This window comes from Microcebus murinus, chromosome 14 (assembly GCF_040939455.1).
Source record: "Microcebus murinus isolate Inina chromosome 14, M.murinus_Inina_mat1.0, whole genome shotgun sequence".
NCBI lineage: Eukaryota > Metazoa > Chordata > Mammalia > Primates > Cheirogaleidae > Microcebus > Microcebus murinus.
The window spans coordinates 50,772,909-50,797,914 of record NC_134117.1 but is presented as its reverse complement, the minus strand read 5'-3'; the positions used below and the strand labels follow the sequence as shown (position 1 = coordinate 50,797,914).

Genomic DNA, 25,006 nt, shown 5'->3' with positions numbered 1-25,006 from the left:
CTACAGACCAATAGCCCCCATCAACTTAGATGCAAAAATCCTCAACAGAATACTACCAAACTGAATCACACAGCACATGAAAAAGATAATTCACCATTATTGAGTGGATTTCATCCTAGGGTATGCACGAGTGATTCAACATATGGAAATCAATAAATGTGATTCACCACATAAACAGAATTAAAAACAAAAAAATCATATGATGATTTCAGTAGATATAAGAAAAGCATTTGATAAAAGCCAGCACCCCTTCATGATAAAAACTCTCAACAAACTAGTTATAGAAGGAACATACCTCAAAATAATAAAAGCCATAGATGACAGATCCTCAGCCAGCATCACACTAAATTGGGAAAAGTTGCAAGCATTCCTCCCCTAGGAACCAGAACAAAACAAGCATGGCCACTGTCTCTACTTCTGTTCAACATAGTGCTGGAAGTTCTAGTCAGTGGTCAAGCAAGAGAAAGAAGTTAAAAGACATTTAAATCAAGAAAAAGGAGAGGAAACTATCCTTTTTGCTGATGGTCTTATGTCTAGAAACCCTAAAGACTCCAAGAATTGATCAGTAAGTTTAGTAAAGTCTCAGGTTATAAAATTAATGTACACAAATCAGTAGCATTTCTGTATACCTATAACAGGCAAGCTGAGAGTCAAATGAAGAACTCAATACCATTCACAATATCTGCAAAGAAAATACCTAGGAATATAATTAAGGAGGGGAAAGATCTTTACAAAGGGAACTACAAAACACTGATGAAAGAAATCACAGATGACACAAACAAAAGGAAAAACATCCTGTGCTCATGGATTGGGAGAATTGGCATTGTTAAAATGTCCATACTACCACAAGTAATTTACAGGTTCAACACAATTCCTATCGAAATATCAATGTCATTTTTCACCGATCAGAAAATCCTAATCTTCATATGAAAACAAAAAAGAGCCCAAATAGCCAAAGAAATCTTAAACAAAATGAAAAAATCTGTAGGCATCACATTATCTGACTTCAAATTATAGTACAAGGTTATAGTAATCAAAACAGCGTGTTGCTGGTATAAAGGTAGCCACATCTGTGGAACAAAATAGAGAACCCAGAAATAAAGCCATGTAGCTACAACCAACTGATTTTTAACAAAGCAGACAAAAACACACTGGGGAAAATACACACTATTCAATAAATGGTGCTAGGAAAACTGGATTACCCACACGCAGAAGAATGAAATTGTGTTCCTATCTCTCACCTTTTACAAAAATTAACTCAAAATCGATTTATGACTTAAATATAAGACCTGAAACCGTTCTAGAAGAAAACATAGGAAAAACTCTTCTGGACATTGGCCTCGGCAAAGCATTTATGACTAAGATCCCAGAAAGCAAATATAGTAACAACAAGAATTAATAAATGGGACTTATTAAACTAAAAAGTTTCTACACAGCAAAGGACATAACAGAGTCAATAATCAACCTACAGAATTTGAGAAAATATTTGCAAACTATACATCTGACAAAGGGCTAATATCCAGAATCTACAAAGAACTAAAAAAAAATCAGCAAAAACAACCCCATCAGTAAGTGGATGAAAGACACGAACAGATTTTTTTTCAAAAGAAGATAGACCAAATGGCCAAGAAACATGAAAAAATGCTCAACATCACTAATTGTCAGCGAAGTGCAAATTAAAACCACAATGAGATTCTACCATACCCCTGTCAGAATGGCCATTACTAAAAAGTAAAAAAAAAGATACTGGCGCAGATACAATAAAAAGAGAATGCTTATACAGTGTTGGTGGGAATGTAAATTAATACAACCTCTATGGAAAACAGAATGGAGATTTTTCAGAGAACTAAAAGTAGACCTACCATTCGATCCAGCAATCCCACTATCGGATATATACCCAAAGGAAAAGAAGTCATTATATCAAAAAGACACCTGCACCTGAATATTTATCATAGCACAGTTCACAGTTGCAAACAGACAGAATCAACATAAGTGCCCATGCTGATGAGTGGACAAAGAAAATGTGGGAGTTGTGTGTATATGTATATCATGGAGTACTTCTCAGCCATAAAAAGGAATGAAATAATGTCTTTTGCAGCAATTTGGATGGAACTAGAGACCATTATTTTAAATAAAGCATCTCAGGAATGGAACAACAAATACCACATATTCTCACTTAAAAGTGGGAGCTAAACAAGGGGTATCTATGGTCATAAAGTGGTATAATGGACTTTGAAAAGTAAGAAGGGGGGAGGGTGGGAGAAGGGTGAGGGATAAATATCTACCTGTCAGGTACAGTGTACACTATTCTGGTAATGGGTACACTGAAAGCCCTAACTTCAGCATTATACAGTTCACCCATGTGACAAAAAAACAACTTGTACCCCTCTAAATCTTTTATGGGGAGAGAAGTGCCTGGGCTCAACTCCCACCTCAGCATTTATTCAACTATGTGTCCTTAGGAAAATTATTTAATTTCTCTGAGATTTCATTTTCTTTTCTGTAAATTAGGATAATAGTACTTATCTTAAACAGTTATTGAGAAGATTAATTGATGTGATCCATAAGAAGTACTTAGGGTAGTTACTGACACCGGTTAAGTCTTGGTAAAATGGTGATTATTGTTAACTGGCTTCCGTGACACATGCTGCAAGTTTGGCAGTAGCCTCTACTCTGAGGTGTCTGATAAGCTTGTTCCCTTGCTGCCTTTTTCTGTGTACTAAAATGAAAGGTTAGCTTTTAGAATGAGATGTAATGCTCATTTGGCCATCACTCATCAAAAATATCATTTAAGTATAAAGTCCCAGACAATTACAGAGATCCTGTCTGGTAACAGTTTGGTTATAATCAGAACCATTACAGGCCTTGGAGTTTCATGGCAATATTGGGATTATAAATAGATTTTCCTAATTTTAACTTTTTTAAATCAATTTTTAAAAGTATTGATATTAAACACTAAATTTAAAACTCTCCCACAGCACTTACAGACCTCCTAAGAATATAAGATTCCTCTGGGAATCTCCTAGCCCAGTTTGAGAAGCATTGTTCTAGGAGTACTATCTGACTGTATGACTGAGAACTCTGTCAGATGTGCTTTGACTTAGAATTTATATCTAATAACTTTACCTTGTTCTAAACACTGCAAGAAAATTATTTTGTCTTTATGCCATAGTCCGTTGGGGTTTTTTCCTCTATTACCTTTCTTTCTCAGTCAAGGATTTTAAGCATTCGTCAGGTATACACTTCTCTGATCCCTAAACTCTAATAACTAATTCTGTGATATTATTGGCTTTCCTTGTAATATCCTGTTTTTTCATTTTTTTAATTGCAAAATATTAAAGGGGTGCAAATGTTTTTGTTACATGGATACCATTTATAATGCTTAAGTCAGGGATTTTAGTGTACCCATCACCCGAATAGTATTCATCGTACCCATTAGGTGAGTTTTTGCCCCTCACCTCCTCAAACCCTCCCTGTAATATTCTTTTTTTTGAGACAGAGTCTCACTTTGTTGCCGGGGCTAGAGTGCCATGGCTTCAGCCTAACTCACAGCAACCTCAAACTCCTGGGCTCAAGCAGTCCTTCTGTCTCAGCCTCCCAAGTAGCTGGGACTACAGAAGACTTTCCTTGATTTTCTTACTCCTACTAGTTACTATATAATCTGTGTTTTTTCCCAAGACTCTGATCTTGATGTGTAAAACTATTGTTCCATTTGGATTCCTTTGCTTTTTATCTCTTTCTCCCTCTGCTGTGATCTCTTGGCAAAATAAAAAAGCATGTGCATTTTGTCTCTCTCTCTTTCTCTCTCTTTTATCTTCTGCTATTTTATCATTTGTCTTCACTTTCTAGGTATTGTTCTCAGTTGTACATTTCCTTACCCTCCTTTAACTTTTCTCTTAAATTGTTTATTAAAATACCCTTGTGGTTACTACCAAATTCTTTCCTCTTTTTTCTTCCCTTTCTTATGCTTTTAATTATTATACATGTATAAGTAAGTACTAATAAATATACTGCGATAAATTGGTGAAAATTTTATACTGTTTGATAATTATATATTTATGTCATACATCTTATTTAATATTGTATAGCATGTATAAAGCATCACCATATTAGTTCTGTGGCATTAAGTTGTTGTACATTATCTGTGGGCAGGTGCTGAGCTAGCAACATTGCATGTTCACTAGCAAAATAGGAAGACAAACTGGTATAACAGCTGGGTGAACCAGCTTTGGAAAAATATATCAGTATTTAACTTCCTTAGGTTGGGTTTCTTTCTCACTTAATAAAGAAGTTGACTGAAAGTCCCTTGCAGCTCTAACATTTCCCAGTTCATCCTTGCTTTTTAAAGCTACCTTGTCATTTTTGCATTAGTATTTTATAGGGATCATTTTGCATTAGTATTTTATAGGGATCCAGTCTTCAGATTCTTAGACCGATCATATTGTCATTTTCTTTCCTTATGCCTTGAATTACCAAATTATATTTGTGTATTTTCATCTCTTTAATTTTAGAAGTATCTTTTTATTTCTGTCTTAGCTAAGACCCTTCCTATTTATTTGAATTACTTCAATAACTTCAGTATCTTTTCTTTATGTCATCTCAGAGTAAACCTATGTTATGCCCTTAAATCAGCATGATACCAGTAGTGGTTTAGTGTTTTGCCATGAGTAATCAGTTGAAACTAAAAGGTGCCAAGGTACTACATCCTTTTTGTCTTTAAAAACTCATTAACCATTGGTGTTAAAAAAGCCTAGTGAAGTCTGATTTAGACCTTGAAACTCTGACTTTTGAATATTCATTTAGGCCTTTGTTACTTTAGCTTCTAGGACCTTGAGTAACTATGACATTGAGTAAATTAGGTATGGCTTAACCCAATTTCAGGCTCTCCACATCTTCCTTAAAAACAGCCAGCAGTTTGTGCTTAACAGTATGGATTTGGAGCCAATAGTAGCTCACTCACACATTGAGTGGTATGTTGAATTTTTAGCAGTAGACCTTCCATTGATCTCACATGTCTTTGTTATCTTGTCCCCACCCTCCACACCACTTTGTTTTCCTTTTAAATTTCTCTTGAAACTACTACTTTGAGTAATTTAATTTGAGCTACCTTGCAACTCTTAATATTTCCCAGAAAAATTTATTCTTGTGTTTGTTTTTTTTTTGAGGCAGAGTCTCACTCTGTTGCCCAGGCTAGAGTGAGTGCCGTGGCATCAGCCTGGCTCACAGCAACCTCAATCTCCTGGGCTCAAGCAATCCTCCTGCCTCAGCCTCCCGAGTAGCTGGGACTACAGGCATGCGCCACCATGCCCGGCTAATTATTTTTTTCTATATATATTAGTTGGCCAATTGATTTCTTTCTATTTATAGTAGAGATGGGGTCTCGCTCTTGCTCAGGCTGGTTTGGAACTCCTGACATCGAGCAGTCCGCCCGCCTCAGCCTCCCAGAGTGCTAGGATTACAGGCGTGAGCCACCGTGCCCGGCCTATTCTTGCTTTTAAAAGCATTTACTTTTTTAAATGTGTGAGCCTTTGTCTACAAACCTCAGTCCTTAAGCTGAAATTTCTAATAATGAATTTAATCTGGTTTTCCCTTTGATGCTTCTCCCCTAGATAAACCATTTTACCTAATGTCTAATAGTCTCTTCTTTTCTCAAGTTTTTTATGACCTATTATTTTCATGTTCCTGACAGTTCACATCTCTCCACAGTCAAATTTTTGGTATAACCAAATCATATTCTTCTTTAGTATGGTTTAGTTACACTATAAATTTTAACACTGTCTTATTGACCTCCTCAGTGGATAATGATATCCATAGCACCTATATCTAATTACATGTAGTAATAAAAAAGATAGTGCATATATATTAATGTTCCACTATTTACCCAGGGATAACATCTGTCTCCTATAATAATATAAACTCCCATGATATCTAGTGTAGTTATCAAACAGGCCATAGATACATTTTGATAGGTGTTTCTTTGCTTATTTAAACTTCCTTAGTAGTAATAACACTTTTTAAGTGTCGATTACAAGAGGGATGTTGATAATGTGGGAGGCTATGCCCATAACATAAATATATATATATTTATGTTATTTGGGAAATTTGTACCTTCCTTCCAATTTTGAACCTAAAAGTGCTCTAAAATAATAAAGTTCTTTTTTTTTTATAAAAAGTCCCACAAGATATACTGTAAAAGGATTTCATATGTTCCTTTTAACTTGCCTTCCATTTAAACTGAGTATGATATAAAACATCTTTTTTGCAGAAAAGTCTCTAAAGATCTTGTTAACACTGCCAATAGCAACACTTACATAGTAATAACTTGGTATTCTGAATTTGTTGAAACTATTATAAATAATTTTCTTTCTCAGAATAGGATTTGCATAGAGTCATGTTTTGCTTATGCTTATACTGCTTGGCTTTATTTAACACAATATAGTGAGAGAACCCTAAGTCTTTGTTCATGTCTTAAAGCCTCCAGTAATCATCCTCATGGCATGTGACAACTTAGTCAACTACAAAATTAGAGAGAATAGTCCACATAAGACTGCCCTCACTTCTAATACCAATTGCAAGTTTGGGAGGTTCCCCAAACTACCTTCAGGGTTTATAATTTGCTACAAGGCCTCCCAGAACTCACTGAAAACTATTACACTGATGATTGCAAGTTATTACAGGAGAAGGATACAGGTTAAAATCAGGCAAGGGAAAAAGTACATAGGGTAGAGTCTAGTAAAGCTACCAAAGGCAGAGCTTCTGTTGTCCTTTCCACATGGAGTCATGGATGATTCACTTTCTCAGCATCAATGAGTGACCTTACTCAGAGGGTTTTGCTAGCCAAGGAAGCTTACCTAAACCCTGGTGCTCAGAGTTTTTATGCTCAGATACATCCTGCTCATGTGGCTGACCTTTAGTCCCCAGCTCTTCTGGAAGCAGAACTGATACCACATGGCCCAAGCCCCCATCATAAATCACATTGTTAGATTGTCCAGTGGCTAAAGCCCTCAGGCAAACAAAGACACTCTGTCAGGCATAGTTCACCTCCCAGTAGTCAAGGGCAGTGTTCTCTCTTTGGATAAAATTCATTCCTCACTACACAAGGCATCATCCACAAATTTATAATAGTAACGTATTTCTAGTGCTTTACATGAGTTTGTACTCTGAGCATATGTGGCAGTCTTCCATAAGAAATTGCATATTTCTGTTCATTAAAGTGGTACGCTTACATTATAATTTCCACTATTATTTCCTTCATAAGTACATCTTTCTCTCTTCATTTCTTCTTTCTACTTACCAACTCCTGTGCCTTGTCCTATACTTTCTATTTTATGTTAATTCAGTTTTAAAGAATGTTTAATGTAAGATATCTTATGTTTTACTGTTTTTTTTTCTGTCAAAAACAATTTATGGCTTATTTTTTCTCAGTTTGTTTCCATATAGCGATTTAATCTACTAAACACTTTCAAATATTTTGTTAAGATTAACCAAGTCTTCTGAGGAGTGTTTTCTCCATTTTCCAGGTAGAGAAACTAAGCCATAAAATTACTTCTTCAAGACCAAGTCAGGCTTAGAATTAGTTTCCCTATTCTGCCTAAGTTTTACAAATGGAGTGCTTAGTTGCTGAAACCAACTTTCATTATGTTCAAGCCTCGATAATTTTATGGTCACAGGGTACTGAAACAAAGATGTAGATATAGATATATGAGATGCATGTGGAAAGGGTAAGTTGTAGATGTATTTTCTACCTCATTAATTCAATATTCTGCTGTAGCAACATATATAAAATGCTACTTTGAATAGAAAGAGTTAAATTTGGACACTAACATTGCTCTTTCCTCATTATTGTTATATTCTGCATTGCTGTCTTAGGATGTCAACCATGGATTAACTGAGGTAAGTTTGGTGTAATAAAGTCTCATGTTCAGAGTAAGATATACCCTGTTTTGTCCTAAGTGATGGGAGAGCCAAAGTTTCCTTTTTTGTATGATTTTAATATGTGTGTGTGTGTGTATATATATATATCATTCTTAAAATCGAGTCTATAGAAATTATCCCGTTCTAACATTTCAGAAGAATTTTCTGAAGAAAAGTAAAGCCTATTTTAGTTAACATTACCCTATATGCCTTTCAACAATATTTGCTTTAGAATAGTTCCTATCCTCCTCAAATCTTCCAGTATAAAATGTAATGTGTCCTCAGAATATAAAAAAGCAAACTTTTACTTTAAAATTTGATAAATGCCTACCTAATAAGGCAGAAAACATTTTATATTAGAGAAGTAAAATGAGAAGTAAAATTTTTTTAAACTAACTCACAATCAGAATGGTTACAAAATTAAACTCTTTCATTATGATCGTTCTCACTTTGTCTCATATGCTATCCTAACATATAAAGTTCTAGCACTTTGGCTTATGTATTAAACTATCCTAAACTGCCCTTTTAACAATTGGGAACATTATAATACTTCTTTTATCTGTTAGAGATGTCCAGTTTTGCTTTTTGCTTGTTTTTGATATGCTTTTCCCAGCACTTGAATCAATAAGACATTTTGAGTTAGCTTTAAATTATAGGTCCAATATTTTTCACTTCCTCATTCTCAGGTAGAAGTAAAATTGTGAAAACATGGTGTTTTGGAGCCAAAGAAGCACTTTAGGAATACCCAAATATTCTTGAGTTTCAGAGAAGTAAACTGACTTTCTATGATCAATAGCTAGGTTTTGGCCAGGCGTGGTGGCTCACACAATCCTAGCACCCTGGGAGGCCGAAGCAGGAGGATTGCTCAAAGTCAGAAGTTCGAGACCAGCCTGAGCAAGAGCAAGAACCTGTCTCTACTAAAAAAATAGAAAGAAATTAGTTCGCCAACTGAAAAAATATAGAAAAAATTAGCTGGGTATAATCCTAGCTACTTGGGAGGCTGAGGCAGAAGGATCGCTTGAGCCCAGGAGTTTGAGGTTGCCATGAGCTAGGCTGACGCCATGGCACTCTAGCCCTGGCAACAGAGTGAGACTCTGTCTAAAAAAATAAAGAAAGAAAGAAAAATAGCTAGATTTTGCCACTAATACAGGATGAAGATGTAAACTTTGTCACATGGAAAATTTTGAAGAGTGATAATTTACTATAAGGTGCATATAACTCGCATATTGTCTGATATGTTGAGAACAAAGATTTGATAGAGTTTGGGCAATATTAGATTAATTTGGTTTGGGTGGCTATAGATAAGAGAGACTTAGATAAATTGAAATATATTCAAGAGAAGGCAGGATGGAAAAGACCTAGAAACCATATTATTTTCAGAATGGCTAGAAACACTAGGAATGTTTAGTGTGGAAAAAAGACAATTTAGGGAGAGAATGATTAGAACTTAAAATATTTCAGTCACATACACTTCCCTACAGGAGCAAAACAAAGACTAAACAATGTATAGTGATATATAGAAATGCAGATTTGGACTTAATATAAAGAACTTATTGAACACTTCATAAGAAGAGGATTGTTTATGGTGTATTACTGCTTCACTGGAAACCTTATAGCAGCAGCTCTGTGTCAGGGCAGGCACAAAAGTATTGCCTTCTTGTTTAGATGATAGGAGTAGATCTTCCTCCAACTGCAAGAAAGTTATGACTGACAATGGATAAGTCTTTGTATTTTACTGCACTGTTAAAATAATTAGCAATCAATCACTGCATTACCTGCTAGGATAGAGAATTGTTTCTGATAATGGTAATAATAGATTAATTCTCTTAACTTTAAGGGCTAACAGAATAATAATACTAATCCTGCTTTTTTGTATGTTAAGTGAATGAACAGATTGTTGGACTCATAATTTTGGTACCCTAATGACATGACATTCAGTAAATATTTGTTAGCTTAAGGAATAGGCAGATTACTTATAACTGGTCTCAGTTGCTGGCCTCAGATGTTAGGGCTAGAGTAGCCCTAACATGTGGGAAGTGGATACTGTATTTAACATAGAAGCCCCTAATTTTAGAATAAATTTGCAACCTCATTTGCTGAAACTTGGAGTTAATGTATGCTCAGCAAAAGATACTTGTAATTTATAATTTTATGGACTCTCAAGTATACAGCTTCCTCCTAAAATTGGGAATTGGCTTTATTCCAAAGCCTCAACTAATTATTAATAAAATATTCTATATTCAGAAATAAGCAACCTGTTTTATTTATGATGCCTTAACCACACATGAGTGAGTAAACTAAGAATCTGATCAACTTTACAAGAAATCACAGCACCCACAATGAGTTTATCACAAATCAATTTGTACTAATAAGTTAATTTTTTATTTCCAGTTGGCAGATATCCCTGTTACAATTTGCACATATCCATTTGTATTTGATGCCCAAGCAAAAACTACTCTGTTACAAACGGATGCAGTCTTACAGATGCAGGTAAAATATTGTATAATACCAATCTGATTTGAGTGGGTTTTTTAAAAATTGTTTCTATGATGTTTTTAGAAAGTAAATATTTGAAATTTGCCTATAATCATTAATCAAGGTACTCAAAGGACCTTGGGTAGCTACAAAGAAGCCTGCCACATGTGCCATGTATATTCTTAGGAGGGCTGCTAATAAAAAAGTGCTGCAATGAAAATAGAATAATTTAGACCTTAATCATTTTGTATCTTAAAAAATGGTATAATCCTTTTTCATTACAGAAATATGCAATCTTTATAAATAGTTTTACTAGTTTGCTTGATAAAATATTGGTTTATTTTAAAATCTTGCTTCATTATGTATTTATATACTTGATAAAAGGTGGAAGGTCACTAATGAGATGATGTTAAAGTAGGAAGCATTCGATCACTTAAGAGGATGTAAAATTTTTTTTTTTTTTTTTGAGACAGGGTCTCACTTTGTTGCCCAGGCTAGAGTGAGTGCCATGGCGTTGGCCTAGCTCACAGCAACCTCAAACTCCTGGGCTCAAGCAATCCTGCTGCTTCAGCCTCCCTAGTAGCTGGGACTACAGACATGTGCCACCATGCCCGGCTAATTTCTTATTAGTTGGCCAATTAATTTTTTTCTATTTATAGTAGAGACGGGGGTCTTGCTCTTGCTCAGGCTGGTTTCGAGCTCCTGACCTCGAATAATCTGCCCGCCTCAGCCTCCCAGGGTGCTAGGATTACAGGCGTGAGCCACCGCGCCCGGCCAAGAGGATGTAAAATTTTCTTGGAAGAAAGTTTTAGTAATCTATTTTCCTGAGGTTGCTCATCATTACCTCCTACTCCTCTTTCTTTTCCCCTTTCTATCTCCCTGCCCCTCCCCATTCCATTTTATTTTGAACGTTCTTTCATTTTTTGAAAACTAGTTCATATTATGACTTTGAAGAATTATAGTAAGTTTGCTTTATCATTTAAGCCTGTAAATAAAAAAGATTTTGAGCTTCCTCCTCTGGTATAGAATATCTCACTATACAGGATACAAGGAAAGGATGAAAAGAGACTTTGAATGTTTAATATTCTAAAAATACTTTTTAAAATTTAAAAACCCTAAATCTGAATAATCTTTTTCATTCTGTTCAAGTAAATGCATGTAGTATTCTAAATCCCTCCACATATTTTAATAAATACTAGGAGGAGTTTTAGAGATGAACTTATTTCCATTTTCATAAACAGAAATAAATATTTTTGTAGGTTTTTATGCTAATAGCTAGTAAACCAGTTTTTTGGAGGTCTTTGTTAAAATGGTAAGTTAATAACTTGGGTGCTTTTAATATGGGATATTCCATTTTAGAACAAGAACCCAGGAAAAACCATAGGAAAAGAACAAATGCTTTAAATGATAAAAGCCATATGCTTGGTTTGTGAACACATGTGGTGATCACCCTACTAGATGGATTTCTGTAGTACTTACTTAGGTTGTGCTAGTTCTCTTTAAAGGTTTCTTTTATGCTGTTTTTTTTTCCTCCTCACTCTCTGTCCCTACTCTCCAGTTATTGTTTTTTAGAGAAAAACATTCTCAGGTTTACCATTATTATTATAGTTCTATGCTTACTTAATGGCGTAATGAGTTATACATTAATACAAAAAATTTAAAAAGATACTCTTCATGTTCAGTTTAATTTTTATGCTGTACTAAATACTGTTAGGTGTTGTATGAATTCAGTGGCATAGATAGGAATTACTATGGGAATTATTGCATACCTATAAATAATAGGTAGACATTAGCTTATCCAGTCACAATAGCTTTTTTGTAGCATTGCTATTAAAATTTTAATCTTTTATTTTCTAGATGGCCATTGACCAGGCCCACAGACAGAACGTCTCCTCTCTTTTTCTCCCAGTGATTGAATCTGTGAATCCCTGCTTAATTCTAGTGGTGCGTAGAGAAAATATTGTAGGAGATGCAATGGAAGTCCTTAGGAAAACAAAGAACATAGATTATAAAAAGCCACTCAAGGTAATTTGACATTTTCTGTTTTATAATTGGGGCATTTATTCAGAAGCTGTGTTTCAAGTTTTCATATTTGTTTTTAGTGAATCTTTGAAATTTAATAAATACAATTATGTATTTTTTTAATGATTGTTGAGCATTTCTATGTAAGAAATAACATGCTGTAGGGTCTTCAGAATGTACTTTGATTTTTTTCCAGTCTACTCAGTGTTTGTATTATGCTATCGTAGGTTATATTTGTTGGAGAAGATGCTGTTGATGCAGGAGGGGTACGCAAAGAATTTTTCTTGCTCATCATGAGGGAATTATTGGATCCTAAATATGGCATGTTCAGGTATTATGAAGATTCCAGGCTCATTTGGTTTTCTGATCAGGTAAATGTCCAACTGTCTGAGTTACTTCTGTCTATATATCTATGTATGTATACCTATATGTGCCAAGTTAACTCAGTAAATAAGAGTTATTACTGGATTCCTGCCATATTTTGTTCAGAGATCTGCTTTATTACAATTTTAAAAATTACAAATTTTCAGACTTGGAGTCATCAAAATACATTAATGTTTACCGTACATTTCAAATTAACAATGTTGACTATTCCTTCTGCTGATTTCAATTTGGGGATTGAATAATAATTGCCAGATTAACTTTTCTTCTGGGGAAAATTCACTTATTATTAGGTATCATTGATCTCTCTACCTTATCATTTAGGTCAGGGCAAACTTTAGTCCATTAGCCAAATTCTTCCCACCACATGTTTTTGTAGATAAAGTCATGCCTACTTATTTACCTATTGACCAGGATGGCTTTTGGGCTACAACAGTAGAGGCAGAATTGAGTAGTTACAACAGAGATCTCATGGCCAATAAAGCCTAAAATATTTAATGTCTGGCCCTTTACAGAAAAAGTTTCCTGACCCCTGATTTAGAGACTATAAGTGAAATGAATGGTTCCATTTGTAGAGCTCTGAGCTGAAAGAAATTTGAATAGAATATCTACGTATTGGTTATAAAAACCTTGATGTACTATTTAATCCTTCAGTCAGGCTGGCGGTCTTATGTGATGTTAGCCACTGTTGATGCTCAGTGCCTAGAGCTATTAATTCATTAGGGGTTGCAAAATGATGCCACTCTAATTCTAATATTTCTTTTTCATTTATTACCGTGTTTCCCCAAAAATAAGACCTACCCATAAAATAAGCACTCGCAGGATTTCTAAGCATTTGTGCAATATAAGCCTTACCTGGAAAATAAGACCTAGTGATGGGCGCAGCTGTGCAGTGTTTCTGCACAACCCATGCATTTTGTTGCGGAGTGGTAAAGAAGACGAGCAGCCCTAATCATCTGCCCCATTGTAATAGCTACTATTCCAGAGGTGACCAGAAAAGGTGCCAGCAGCCCCACCAACAAAGTCAGCTCCCTCGTCAGGTCTCAGCCATCCTGTGTGTGCTGCAAGCTGAGGCTTTGAGGGGAGAGTAACACATCCCTCAAAAATAAGCCCTAGGGTATCTTCTTGAGGAAAAATAAATTATTAAGACCCTGTCTTATTTTCGGGGAAACATGGTAGCTGGGATACTTCCAAATAGAGAAATTTTCCCACAGTGTTTGATTCCTTAGTAGTGCAGTTGATGTCAGAAAGGATTTTTTGTTTCTTTTTTTTTTCTTTTCCTTTTCTTTCTTTTTTTTTTTTTTTTATTTCAGCATATTATGGAGGTACAAATGTAAAGGTTACATATATTGCCCATGCCCCCTCCTTTAGTCAGAGCTTCAAGCATGACCATCCCCAAAACGTTGCACATTTCACTCATTATGTTTGTATATACCCATTCCCTCCTCCCCCCTCCCACCCACCTGGCACCTGATAAATGTTTTTCCTATATATCCACTTAGGTGTTGATCCATTAATACCAATTTGCTGGTGAATACATGTGGTGCTTGTTTTTCCATTCTTGAGATACTTCACTTAGTAGAATGGGTTCTAGCTCTATCAAGGAAAATACAAGAGGTGCTATATCACCATTGTTTGTTAAAGCTGAATAGTACTCCATGGTATACATATGCCACATTTTATTAATCCACTCATGAATTGATGGGCACTTGGGTTGTTTCCACAACTTTGCAATTGTGAATTGTGCTGCTATAAACATTCGAATGCAGGTGTCTTTTTTGTAAAGTCACTTTTGATCTTTTGGGTAGATGCCCAGTAGTGGAATTGCTGGATCAAATGGTAGATCTACTTGTATTGCTTAAGGTATCTCCATATTGCTTTCCACAGAGGTTGAACTAGTTTGCAGTCCTACCAGCAGTGTAGGAGTGTTCCTATCTCTCCATATCCACATTTATTGTTTGGGAACTTTTTGATAAAGGCCATTCTCACTGGAGTTAAGTGATATCTCATTGTGGTTTTGATTTGCATTTCCCTGATGATTAGAGATGTTGAACATTTTTTCATATGTTTGTTGGCCATTTATTCTGTCTTCTTTCGAGAAGTTTCTGTTCATGTCCTTTGCCCATTTTTTGATAGGGTTGTTTGATTTTTTTCTTGCTGATTTTCCTGAGTTCTAAATAGATTCTAGTTATCAGCCCTTTATCGAATGTGTAGCTTGTGAAAATTTTCTCCCATTCTGTGGGTTGTCTGTTTGCTCTCTTGACAGTTTCTTTGGCTGTGCAGAAGCTTTTTAATTTGATCAGGTCCCATTTATTTATTTTTGTTGCTGCTGTGAATGCCTTTGGGTTCTTCTTCATAAATTCTTTGCCTAGGCCAATGTCTAGAAGAGTATTTCCAACGTTTTCCTCTAGAATTCTAATAGTTTTACACCTAAGGTTTAAGTCTGTTACCCAGCATGAGTTGATTTTTGTGAGAGGTGAAAGGTGTGTGTCCTGTTTCAGTATTCTACATGTGGCTATCCAGTTTTCCCAGCACCATTTATTGAATAAGGTTTCTTTTCCCCGGTGTATGTTTTTGTCTGCTTTGTCGAAGATTAGTTGGCTATATGAGGATGGTTTTATATCTGGATTCTCTGTTCTGTTCCACTGGTGTGTCCCTGTTTTTGTGCCAGTGCAGAGCTGTTTTAATTACTACAGCCTTGTAGTATAGTTTGAAATCTGGTAAATTGATACCACCTGTTCTGTTTTTATTGCCTAGGATTGATTTTGCTATACGAGGTCTTCTCTGGTTCCATACAAAGCGTAAAATTATTTTTTCTATATCTGAAAAATGATGATGGTATTTTAATAAGGATTGCATTTGCTCTGTAGATCACTTTTGGGTCGTGTGTTCTGTTAGCTTAGTGGTTACCTTAAATACCGTGAACCAAAAAAACAGGAAGAAAAACACACTCTCCCAGGTTTTGCAGATTGGCTCTGTCTTGGCTACTCCTTCAAACCTTAGCTGTATACATACATGTCTCATTTAGCCTACATTTCCTGCTTATGCAGTGTCTAAACATCAGCCAAAGGTAAGAGCTTAGGGTTTTCTCTGGTCTTGTCTGAGCATGCGTCCAGCTCTGGGTGTGCACCTGATCTACTAGATTCCTTGCTATATACAGGAGCTTTTCAAAGCCCTTATTCCACCAACTATCTCCTTCCCCAGGCTCTTCCTTCCTAGGCATTCAGTCTGTCTGTTGCTTGCCCCAGCTGTTATTCCTTGCCTCTAGTGGCCATGGCTAATATTAGGTCTTTAAATATGAAATATCTGATTTTGAATCAAAAGTGTAGTTTATTGTATCTCAAATAGGAAGCAGTACAATTAATCAAAGTATGCACCTAAACTGTGGACACAGTTTTACCATCTTTTTTTTTTTTTTTTTTTTTTTTTTTTTGAGACAGAGTCTCGCTTTGTTGTCCAGGCTAGAGTGAGTGCCGTGGCGTCAGCCTAGCTCACAGCAACCTCAAACTCCTGGGCTGGAGCGATCCTTCTGCCTCAGCCTCCCGAGTAGCTGGGACTACAGGCATGCGCCACCATGCCCGGCTAATTTTTTATATATATATCAGTTGGCCAATTAATTTCTTTCTATTTATAGTAGAGACGGGGTCTCGCTCTTGCTCAGGCTGGTTTTGAACTCCTGACCTTGAGCAATCCGCCCGCCTCGGCCTCCCAGACAGTTTTACCATCTTAATGATAGCTTGTTTATGCCAGCAGTGAGGAAGCCTGGAGAACAAATGGCAATGAAATCATGAAAAGCGTTTTCCGCAGCTTATTGAGAATTGAATATTTTTCCTGCAAGAAGTGGTCGAAAGCCTGGAAGAAACAGTAGTCAGTTTGCTCAAGGTCTGGTGAATACAGTAGATGACAGAGTTTCCAAGTCCAGCTTCTGCAGTTTGAGCAGCATTGTTTGTGTAGTATGTGGTTGAACATTGTCTTGCAAGAGGAATGGCCTGTCTCTGTTGACCAGTCTTGGCTAATTAATCATAAGCATCCTCATCATTTCATCCAGTTGGTTGCAGTAGACATCCACTGTAATCGATTGACCAGGTTTCATGAAGCTTTAATGGATAATACTGGCACTGGACCACTAAACAGACACCATTAGCTTTTTTGGATGAATATTCTGTTTTAGACTGTGTTTTGACACTTCATCTTTGTCCAGCCATTGTGCTTAATGCTTGCAATTGTCAAAAAAAAATTCATTTTCATCATATGTAACAATGCAGTGTAGAAATGGTTCACATTTATGTCCTTGACAGCAAAGAAAGGCAAGCTTTGAGACGATTTCTCTTCTGATGCTCGTTTAATTCATGTGAAACCCATCCATCCAGCTTCTTTACCTTGCCCATTTGTTTCCAATGGTCCAATATTGTTGGAATAGCAATGTCAAACCTTGCTGCTAATTCACACATAGGTTGAGATGGATTTGCTTCCACAACAGCTTTCAGAGCATTATCCACCTTAGTCTCAGGTCACCCACATGGCGCATTTTCAAGATTAAAATCACCAGAATGGAACTTCTCAAACCACTGATGTGCTGTGCTAACACGAATTTTTGACTTATCCATGGTCACAAAAATTACTCTAAAAAAATTTGAAAGATAATCACAAGCCAAAACATGCGTTTGAAAGACTGAGGATGTACCTTCACAATAAAAATAAAATGACAGGTGTCAAAGTGAAATATCAGAGATGTCAACTGTCAAACTTAATCAGAAACTGTCAAACAAATCAGACACTTCATACTTAATAACCCAAAACATTTGCTTTTAAATACTTTTGACAAGTGTTACTCACCTAGGAAATTGTTTAAGGCCTGGGGGTACTCAGGCAGGCAAAACAAAGGAAAGCCCTTGAGCTGATATCAGGAAGTTACCTACAGACAGATCAAAAGACATAACCACAATCCTTTTAGAATAAAGTTCATATTGCTCCCCCTGTTGCCAGAAACTTGCACCAGAAATGTAGGTTTGGGGAGGGGACATGGTAAGTGGGTAAGTTAAAATATCACAGTGCGCTCTTATTAAAATCCAGCAGCTTCTTCATTAAGCATAATCCTAGTTGTTGTAAGTTTTTAGAGTTACAAAAGCGTTCTGACAGTTTTTGCAATCTTAATTTGTTTTGTGGAGGGGTTTTGGAGTTCCCTATTTGCCATTTTCAGTGACGTCACCTTTGTATTTTGGGGAGAAAGTGATTATTGTTCTTCCCCCGTACTTTAAAAATTTGTTTATATGTTTCTCATAGTACCTCTTACTCCTTGGTTTCTTTTTTGTTTCGTTTGTCTTTTCCTTATGATCATTGGCTGTTTATGCACATTGTAAAAGTGTGGCACTGAAAAGCTACCTAGATACTTTATGTGCATAGGTGTGTGCATTAATTGATTTACAAGCCCCATTCATAGGAAGAATCCTCAAATGCCAGCATATATTGGTTTTCCTTTGGGTTTTCAAGAAAGGTTATAACCCTGGTTGTCTGTGTTTTGATAGTATTCTGAACTATGGAAAGAGAAACTAGGATTCTCATGGTTCACTGTACAGACCTTCATTTGATCTTTGTTTTCAGTGTAGCAGCCTTACCACCAGCTGTCTCAGGTCCCAGAACCTCTTTGGTTCACTCTCTGTAGAAATGCAAAATACTTGGCTGGACATGGTGGCTCATGCCTATGACCCAGCACTTTGGGAGGCTAAAGCAGGAGTATCACTTCAGCTCAGGAGTTTGAGGTTACAGTGAACTAATGATCTATCTCCACTGCACTCCAACCTGGGTAAACACAGCAGGACCCTGTCTCTTAAAAAAAAAAAAAAAAGAAAAGAAATGCCAGTGACTTTCCACGAAGCATCCTGTTTTCAACCCTACTCTAATACCTCTGACTTTCAAAGTCTTCATGTTTATCAGCTAAGCTAATTCTGACTTTACAAGTATTGGTAGTTCCAATTCCTGGGCCTAAAGTACAAATTAGCTATAAATTACTGTTTCATTTTTTTCTGCTTTACCAAATCAGTTACCAGCCATCCACCTACATATTAGATTTTGAAATGTTAACATCTCTTTAGTGCTTTTAACCCTCTCGTGTACCACTTTTATCCTTTATTCTTATTTAGAGGGTTTTAGAAGGGAGAGAGTTCAACACATTATTCATTCTCCCCTATGTAAGAAGGATTTTCTAAACTTAAACACAATGTAGATAACAACAGAGAAAGATTAATTTGACCACTGACAACTGTGAAATTTATGCATGGAAACAAACATAAAATTAAAAAGCATATAGCAGACTGGGATATATGTAACAAATATGACATAGGCTGATGTTCCTTATAAATTTGAATACAAATATATAAGAAAAGCAGTATCCCCCAAAAGATAAAGTAGGCCAAATAAATGAAGAGATATTTTCATAAGCACACACAAATCTCTGACTTTTCGTATTATTATTATTTTTTTTTTTTGAGACAGAGTCTCGCTTTGTTGTCCAGGCTAGAGTGAGTGCCATGGCGTCAGCCTCACTCACAGCAACCTCAAACTCCTGGGCTGGAGCGATCCTTCTGCCTCAGCCTCCCAAGTAGCTGGGACTACAGGCATGCGCCACCACGCCCGGCTAATTTTTTTTTTTTATATACATATCAGTTGGCCAATTAATTTCTTTCTATTTATAGTGGAGACGGGGTCTCGCTCTTGCTCAGGCTGGTTTTGAACTCCTGACCTTGAGCAATCCGCCCACCTCGGCCTCCCAGAGAGCTAGGATTACAGGCGTGAGCCACCGCGCCCGGCCTGTATTATTAATAGTAGTCAAAAATGTATACTAAATGAAATTGTCATTTTTAAACTCAAGACAAAAATGTGTGTTTATGTGTGTATAGTGTGTATACATAGTTGAAAATATAGAGAGAGGTACATTTTACTATTGTGCAAATGGCAGTTTAAACTGGAACAGGTGTAGAAGAAAACAAGTAAGCAGTATGTTTAACTATCTTTTGACTTAGGAATTCTTAGAAAGCAGAATTTCCCCTAAAGAAATAATTCAAACTATGGACCAAAATATGCAAAAAAGATGCCCATCTTACTTTGAATATTGCCCATCTTACTTAGAATAACTGACATTTATTGAGCCTTTACTATGTGCTTCAGGAACTATGCTAAAAGCATTTTACATATGTTATCCCATGTAATTCTCACAACTGTGTGAGATAAATACTATATTTAACTTCTTTTAAAACTCTGAGGCTAGATAGTGACTGATAAATGAGGTCTGGAACCCAGGTCTAATAAAAAATTATTCACTTAATCATCATGCTCATACAATTTTCTGTGACTATATGTTACTTCTCTAAAGATGGGGGAAATGCATCCTATCCCATGGCTGTAAAAAAAATAAATAAATAAAATAAAAAAATAAAGATGGGGGAAAAAATAAACATTGTGTTTGGTGTTTAAATAATCCAAATATCCAGCTACAGTTAAGTAGGTAATTTAGCAGATCATCATACCAGCCATTAAAAATCATGTTCTAGAAACAATAACGTAAGAAAATTAAACAAATGAGATAAAGTATAGTACAAATGAGATTAAGTATAGTATCTTTAAAATTATTTTTCTAAACTTACTGTAGATGGAAATACACAAAAATATTTTTAAGTCATTGTTTCTGAGTGATTGGTTTATAGTTGTTTATTCACTGTTTTTCATGATTTTATTTCCCAAATTTTAAATGTGTATTACTTTTTAAATCAGAAAAATTATAGTAATCAGTTCACCTATTAATTTAATGAATGACATGGATATGCTTATATTTCTGGAAAATAGTTGTAAAATCATTTGTATAGTATGATGTCAGATAGGTTCTAATTTTTTTTAAGTCTTAGAAAACACATTAGATGGAAATGTGCAAAAATACTAACAGTAATGTAATCTCAGGGAGATTGTAATGAGCATGAATGTTTTTGTTATTCATTACTTTTTTCTCTATCTTCAAAATTTTGTCCTGTGAGCATGCTTTATAATCTGAAAAAAATTAATGTTTTTAATTTGGAGGACATGTCTTTACTTTTTCTTCCTTATATTTTCAGACATTTGAAGACAGTGATTTATTCCATTTGATTGGAGTTATTTGTGGATTAGCAATTTATAATTTTACTATTGTGGACCTCCATTTTCCTTTGGCTTTATATAAGAAACTACTGAAAAAGAAGCCATCCTTGGATGATTTGAAAGAACTAATGCCTGATGTTGGGAGGTTAGTTGTCAAAAGTATCAAGGATAGGGTTTGGAAGATAAGAAATCAGGAACGTACAGAAAGCTTTCCTTCTAGGAATAATTACATTTTGTTGTTCCTATTAAATTTCTGAAATGGGCCTACAGTCCCATTCACTACAAAGGCTGAGGCAGAAGGATTGTCTGAGTTCAGACATTTAAGTCCAGCCTTGGGTTCTTAAAATTTTGTAATTTAAAAATTTAAAAAAAAATTTCTGAAATAAACAAATGCCCTTCTAATAAAGGAAAATCTGTTATGTTACTCAGACCAAAATTTTCTGCTAAAAGACTACATTTTTAGTCTTCAAAGCTAGATTTTTATTTAACAATACTTGGCAAATCTCAGATAATAAATTTAGGAAGGTCATGTTTCCTAAGAGTGGTTAAGTGATTTATTTGGATTTTTTACTTCTGATCACTGTCATTCCTAATTTCAGTATGTAAAGTTTCTTTTTATTTATTACATAAATGGAATAAAAATTATATATAAATAAGGACAAATGTTGACAATAGGGGGATACATGGCATTTATATTCAGAGAAAGATAAAAACCTTAGACTGTTTTTTTTCTTCTTCAGTGTTTGTAAGTTTGCCATTGTACATTCACTATTTTGAAACAAATGTAAAAGTACAAATTAGTGAAAGACCTAGTGAGGTAAGGAATACAATGACAGTCTTATTTATAGAACCCTAGGTACACTTGTGGGCATTCTCAGAAGCCCAATAATAATAGGGATAGCAACGATGGGGTGTCATGCAAAGAGTACTAACCTAGGGGCCAGGGCCATGGCAGAGGACCACCTGTCTCAGGATCAAGTGGGGCATTTTTTAACACTGTGGGTTCCAGACTGTGGAAGGGAATACGAAGCAATTGCTTATAAGCAATTCCCTTATCTAAGGGGAATAAGAAATACCTACCTATTCATAAGCAAAATAGTCAAAATACCCAATAATGTTTTACCTCAAAGAAACATATATATTGTTTTGCAGAAGCATGCAACAATTACTGGATTATCCAGAAGATGATATAGAGGAAACATTTTGTCTTAATTTTACGGTAAGATGGAAACACATAGGTTAGCCTAATTATTCGTCATCCCTGTTATTTAATAGCTGTCCTTATAGTTTTTCTCTGTTTTATGGATGAAATTCTTAACCCTTTAGCTAACATTTATTGAGCATTTACTATGTGGTAGCTAGTCATGATACATGCATTATTTCATTTAATCCTGAACAGTCCTATGAGGTTAGTATCATCCTTACTTTACAGTTGAAGAAAACTAAAAACAATCATTATCTTCAGAATCAGTATTCATATCTAGCTCTGTGACTTCAAAGCCTATATGCTTTATTATTATGCTTAAGATATTTACAAATACAAGAGATCCTCTTTATCTAAGTGTTTTTGAATCTGCAATTACAAGAATTCTTAGAGAAGCAAAAGGTTATATTTCCTTTGCTGCTACTCTGAAATAAGAAAGAAATAAAAAACTTAATAAAAAGAAAAAGAGAAATAAAACAAAAAGATTTTTGTAATGTTTTACTATTAATATCACTACTGAACTTACCACTGAAAAGATTAATTCCCACTTATATACATCCCTTCCTGCTTCATAGTAACATTCATCTTTGTTTAACTTGTCTCCCTCACTGTTGGATGACAAATTATAATACAAGTATTAATTTGAAAATGAAATTGCAGATCTTATAAAAGATGCACAATTTTGCTAAATCAGTGGAAGGGATGTTGAATAAGTGATCTAGTCACATACAAAGCCATCGACAAATGAGGATCTGACAGAAATAGACTAGTCAACAGTTAAAGAAGAAAAAAATAAACAGTGATTATGATGAGGCACTTCAGAAGGGAACAATCTGAATGTTGGGAAAATTGTAAAACCTTCAGTTTTCTTTTTGTTTTTAAAATTTTTTATTTGTATATTTGTTTGTTCACCCCGCAGTATAGTCCTCTTCATGGTTTTGTTATCAATGCTGATAAAAGATAGCATATTCTGCTGTCACACAGTTTGCCTCATTTCTTAATAGATTTTCAGTGGCTCTTTATTGTTTGTAGAGTAATAGCTTTAGAACGGGCATCAAAGACATTTATAATATGGCTTTCTTTCTAACTTCCATTGTATCCATTCAAACCAAATTTTGTTATATCACACAGTATTTTTTCATATATCTTACCTTCCTCTTTTATAGAGCCACTTGCCATACATTTTCAGAATTTAATATTTACTCTCATATCTATCCTTTTGTTCAATTGATGTGCTAAGTTTGAAATCACTTTACACCTCTCCCAGTCTTTCAGAATTCTACCCATACTACTACATGCTTTTCAAATGGCATTTCTTCGTCCTTAAGGTCTTTCATACCTCCTATAGTTAGAATTAAATTTTCTTTCCTCTTATGGTCTGATAACATTTATTTGTATTATAATGGGTTGCTTATGTAACCACATTTCTCCTCCTTTACTAAATAGAAAACTTTAGAGCAGGGATGTATTCATCTCTTATCCCACTCCTATTATAGTGTTTTATAGATATCACATTTTAATGAAAGAGGATACTATTGCAAAAAGAAGGAATATGATGCAGAGATGGGATTGGTAATATTTGTAGAAAAATTGCCAGACCAGTAAGAGAAATAAAATATTTCAAAATAACTCTTTGTAAACCAAATTAATGCATAATTGGAAAAACAGCCTGTGATCAAGCATACAATAGGCAGAGGAATACAGGAGTGACAGTTGTCATATGGGGAAAATGCAGTTGTTTTAAGCTGAGTTTGCATTCTGATCCTTAGATTCTATGTCTTATCTAAGGAAAACATCCTTTCTAATATTTTACTCCTACAGTAATCATTCTCAAGTTTTATGTACAATAGTCAGTTTCCTGTTCTTAATTAACCAAACACTTGGTAATTTATAATTAGTTAGTCATGGTAGGATTTCACACTACTAGAGAGGTTAAAAATTCATAGTTCTGGCCTTAAGCAGAATTCACAAATAAGCTATGGTAGCAGAATTTTATCTCAAATTTATTAGTTTTTATATTAAATGAGAGAAAAGGTAGAATATAATAGTAGATTATTAAAATACTCTAATAAGTTTTTGAGTCTGACATTGACTTTTTTTAAAAATTTAAATTAATAGATCACAGTTGAAAACTTTGGTGCAACAGAAGTGAAAGAGCTGGTTCTAAATGGTGCAGACACAGCTGTTAACAAACAAAATCGGTAAGTGAATTATAGTAGCATCAGTGGAGTAATAAGAAATCAATAGGCATTTTCTTCTGTATTTAGAAAACCTGTTACAACCCTAAGTTTTCACTCAGATAAAGATAAATTTTGAATCATTAGTGAGGAAGTAATCTACCTTTTGTTCCTAAAATCCCTTTAAAACATTAAACAAAAGAATAAGGAGAAGGGAGAGGAGACAACAGCAAAGATATTTTTGGAAGCCAAAAAACAGTGATAACTAACTTTAGCAAACTAGAGAAAGCTGCAATATAAGATGGGCTGAAGGAGCCAAGAAGCCAGCCAGTTCATACTGCAGAACAAAGGTTCAAGTGCTGAATATAGAATATACCTTTATCAAAGTACATGGGGTTTGGGTAAATGCTAGGAACAGAATGGCAAGGAACTGAACTGAAAATAGGGAGATTACATGATGAAAGTCTACAGCTCCCTCCTCCTTGATGCTTACATATTGGAGGATCCTTTTCTGGGGAAACTGCCTAACTTTTAAATGAGAATGGATAGCCAAAGGACAATAGACATTTAAAGAAAGACCAGAATAGTCAAAAAGAATGGCAAGAAAATAGGAGTCATGCAGGATGAAGGACAAAACTTTCAAAAGAAACTGAAATCAGTGTGCCCTCAAAATGATGAGTGAACATCCAGATGAATACTATTAATATTA

The 25,006-nt window shown here is 35.1% G+C and overlaps 1 protein-coding gene across 4 annotated transcripts in view; it reads left to right on the top strand.

Moving 5' to 3' along the window:
- Positions 1-25,006, top strand: part of HERC4 (HECT and RLD domain containing E3 ubiquitin protein ligase 4) — a 124,678-nt gene that overhangs the window by 91,484 nt on the left and 8,188 nt on the right. For 3 of the 4 annotated variants that reach the window (XM_076010031.1, XM_012762703.3, XM_076010030.1), the window contains 7 exons: positions 7,870-7,893; positions 10,306-10,404; positions 12,247-12,414; positions 12,639-12,782; positions 20,895-21,061; positions 22,069-22,135; positions 24,239-24,321. In XM_076010031.1, the coding sequence (XP_075866146.1) occupies positions 7,870-7,893; positions 10,306-10,404; positions 12,247-12,414; positions 12,639-12,782; positions 20,895-21,061; positions 22,069-22,135; positions 24,239-24,321 (752 nt within the window). The remainder of the gene's footprint in view (positions 1-7,869; positions 7,894-10,305; positions 10,405-12,246; positions 12,415-12,638; positions 12,783-20,894; positions 21,062-22,068; positions 22,136-24,238; positions 24,322-25,006) is intronic. The other variant, XM_012762704.3, reaches the window with a different exon arrangement.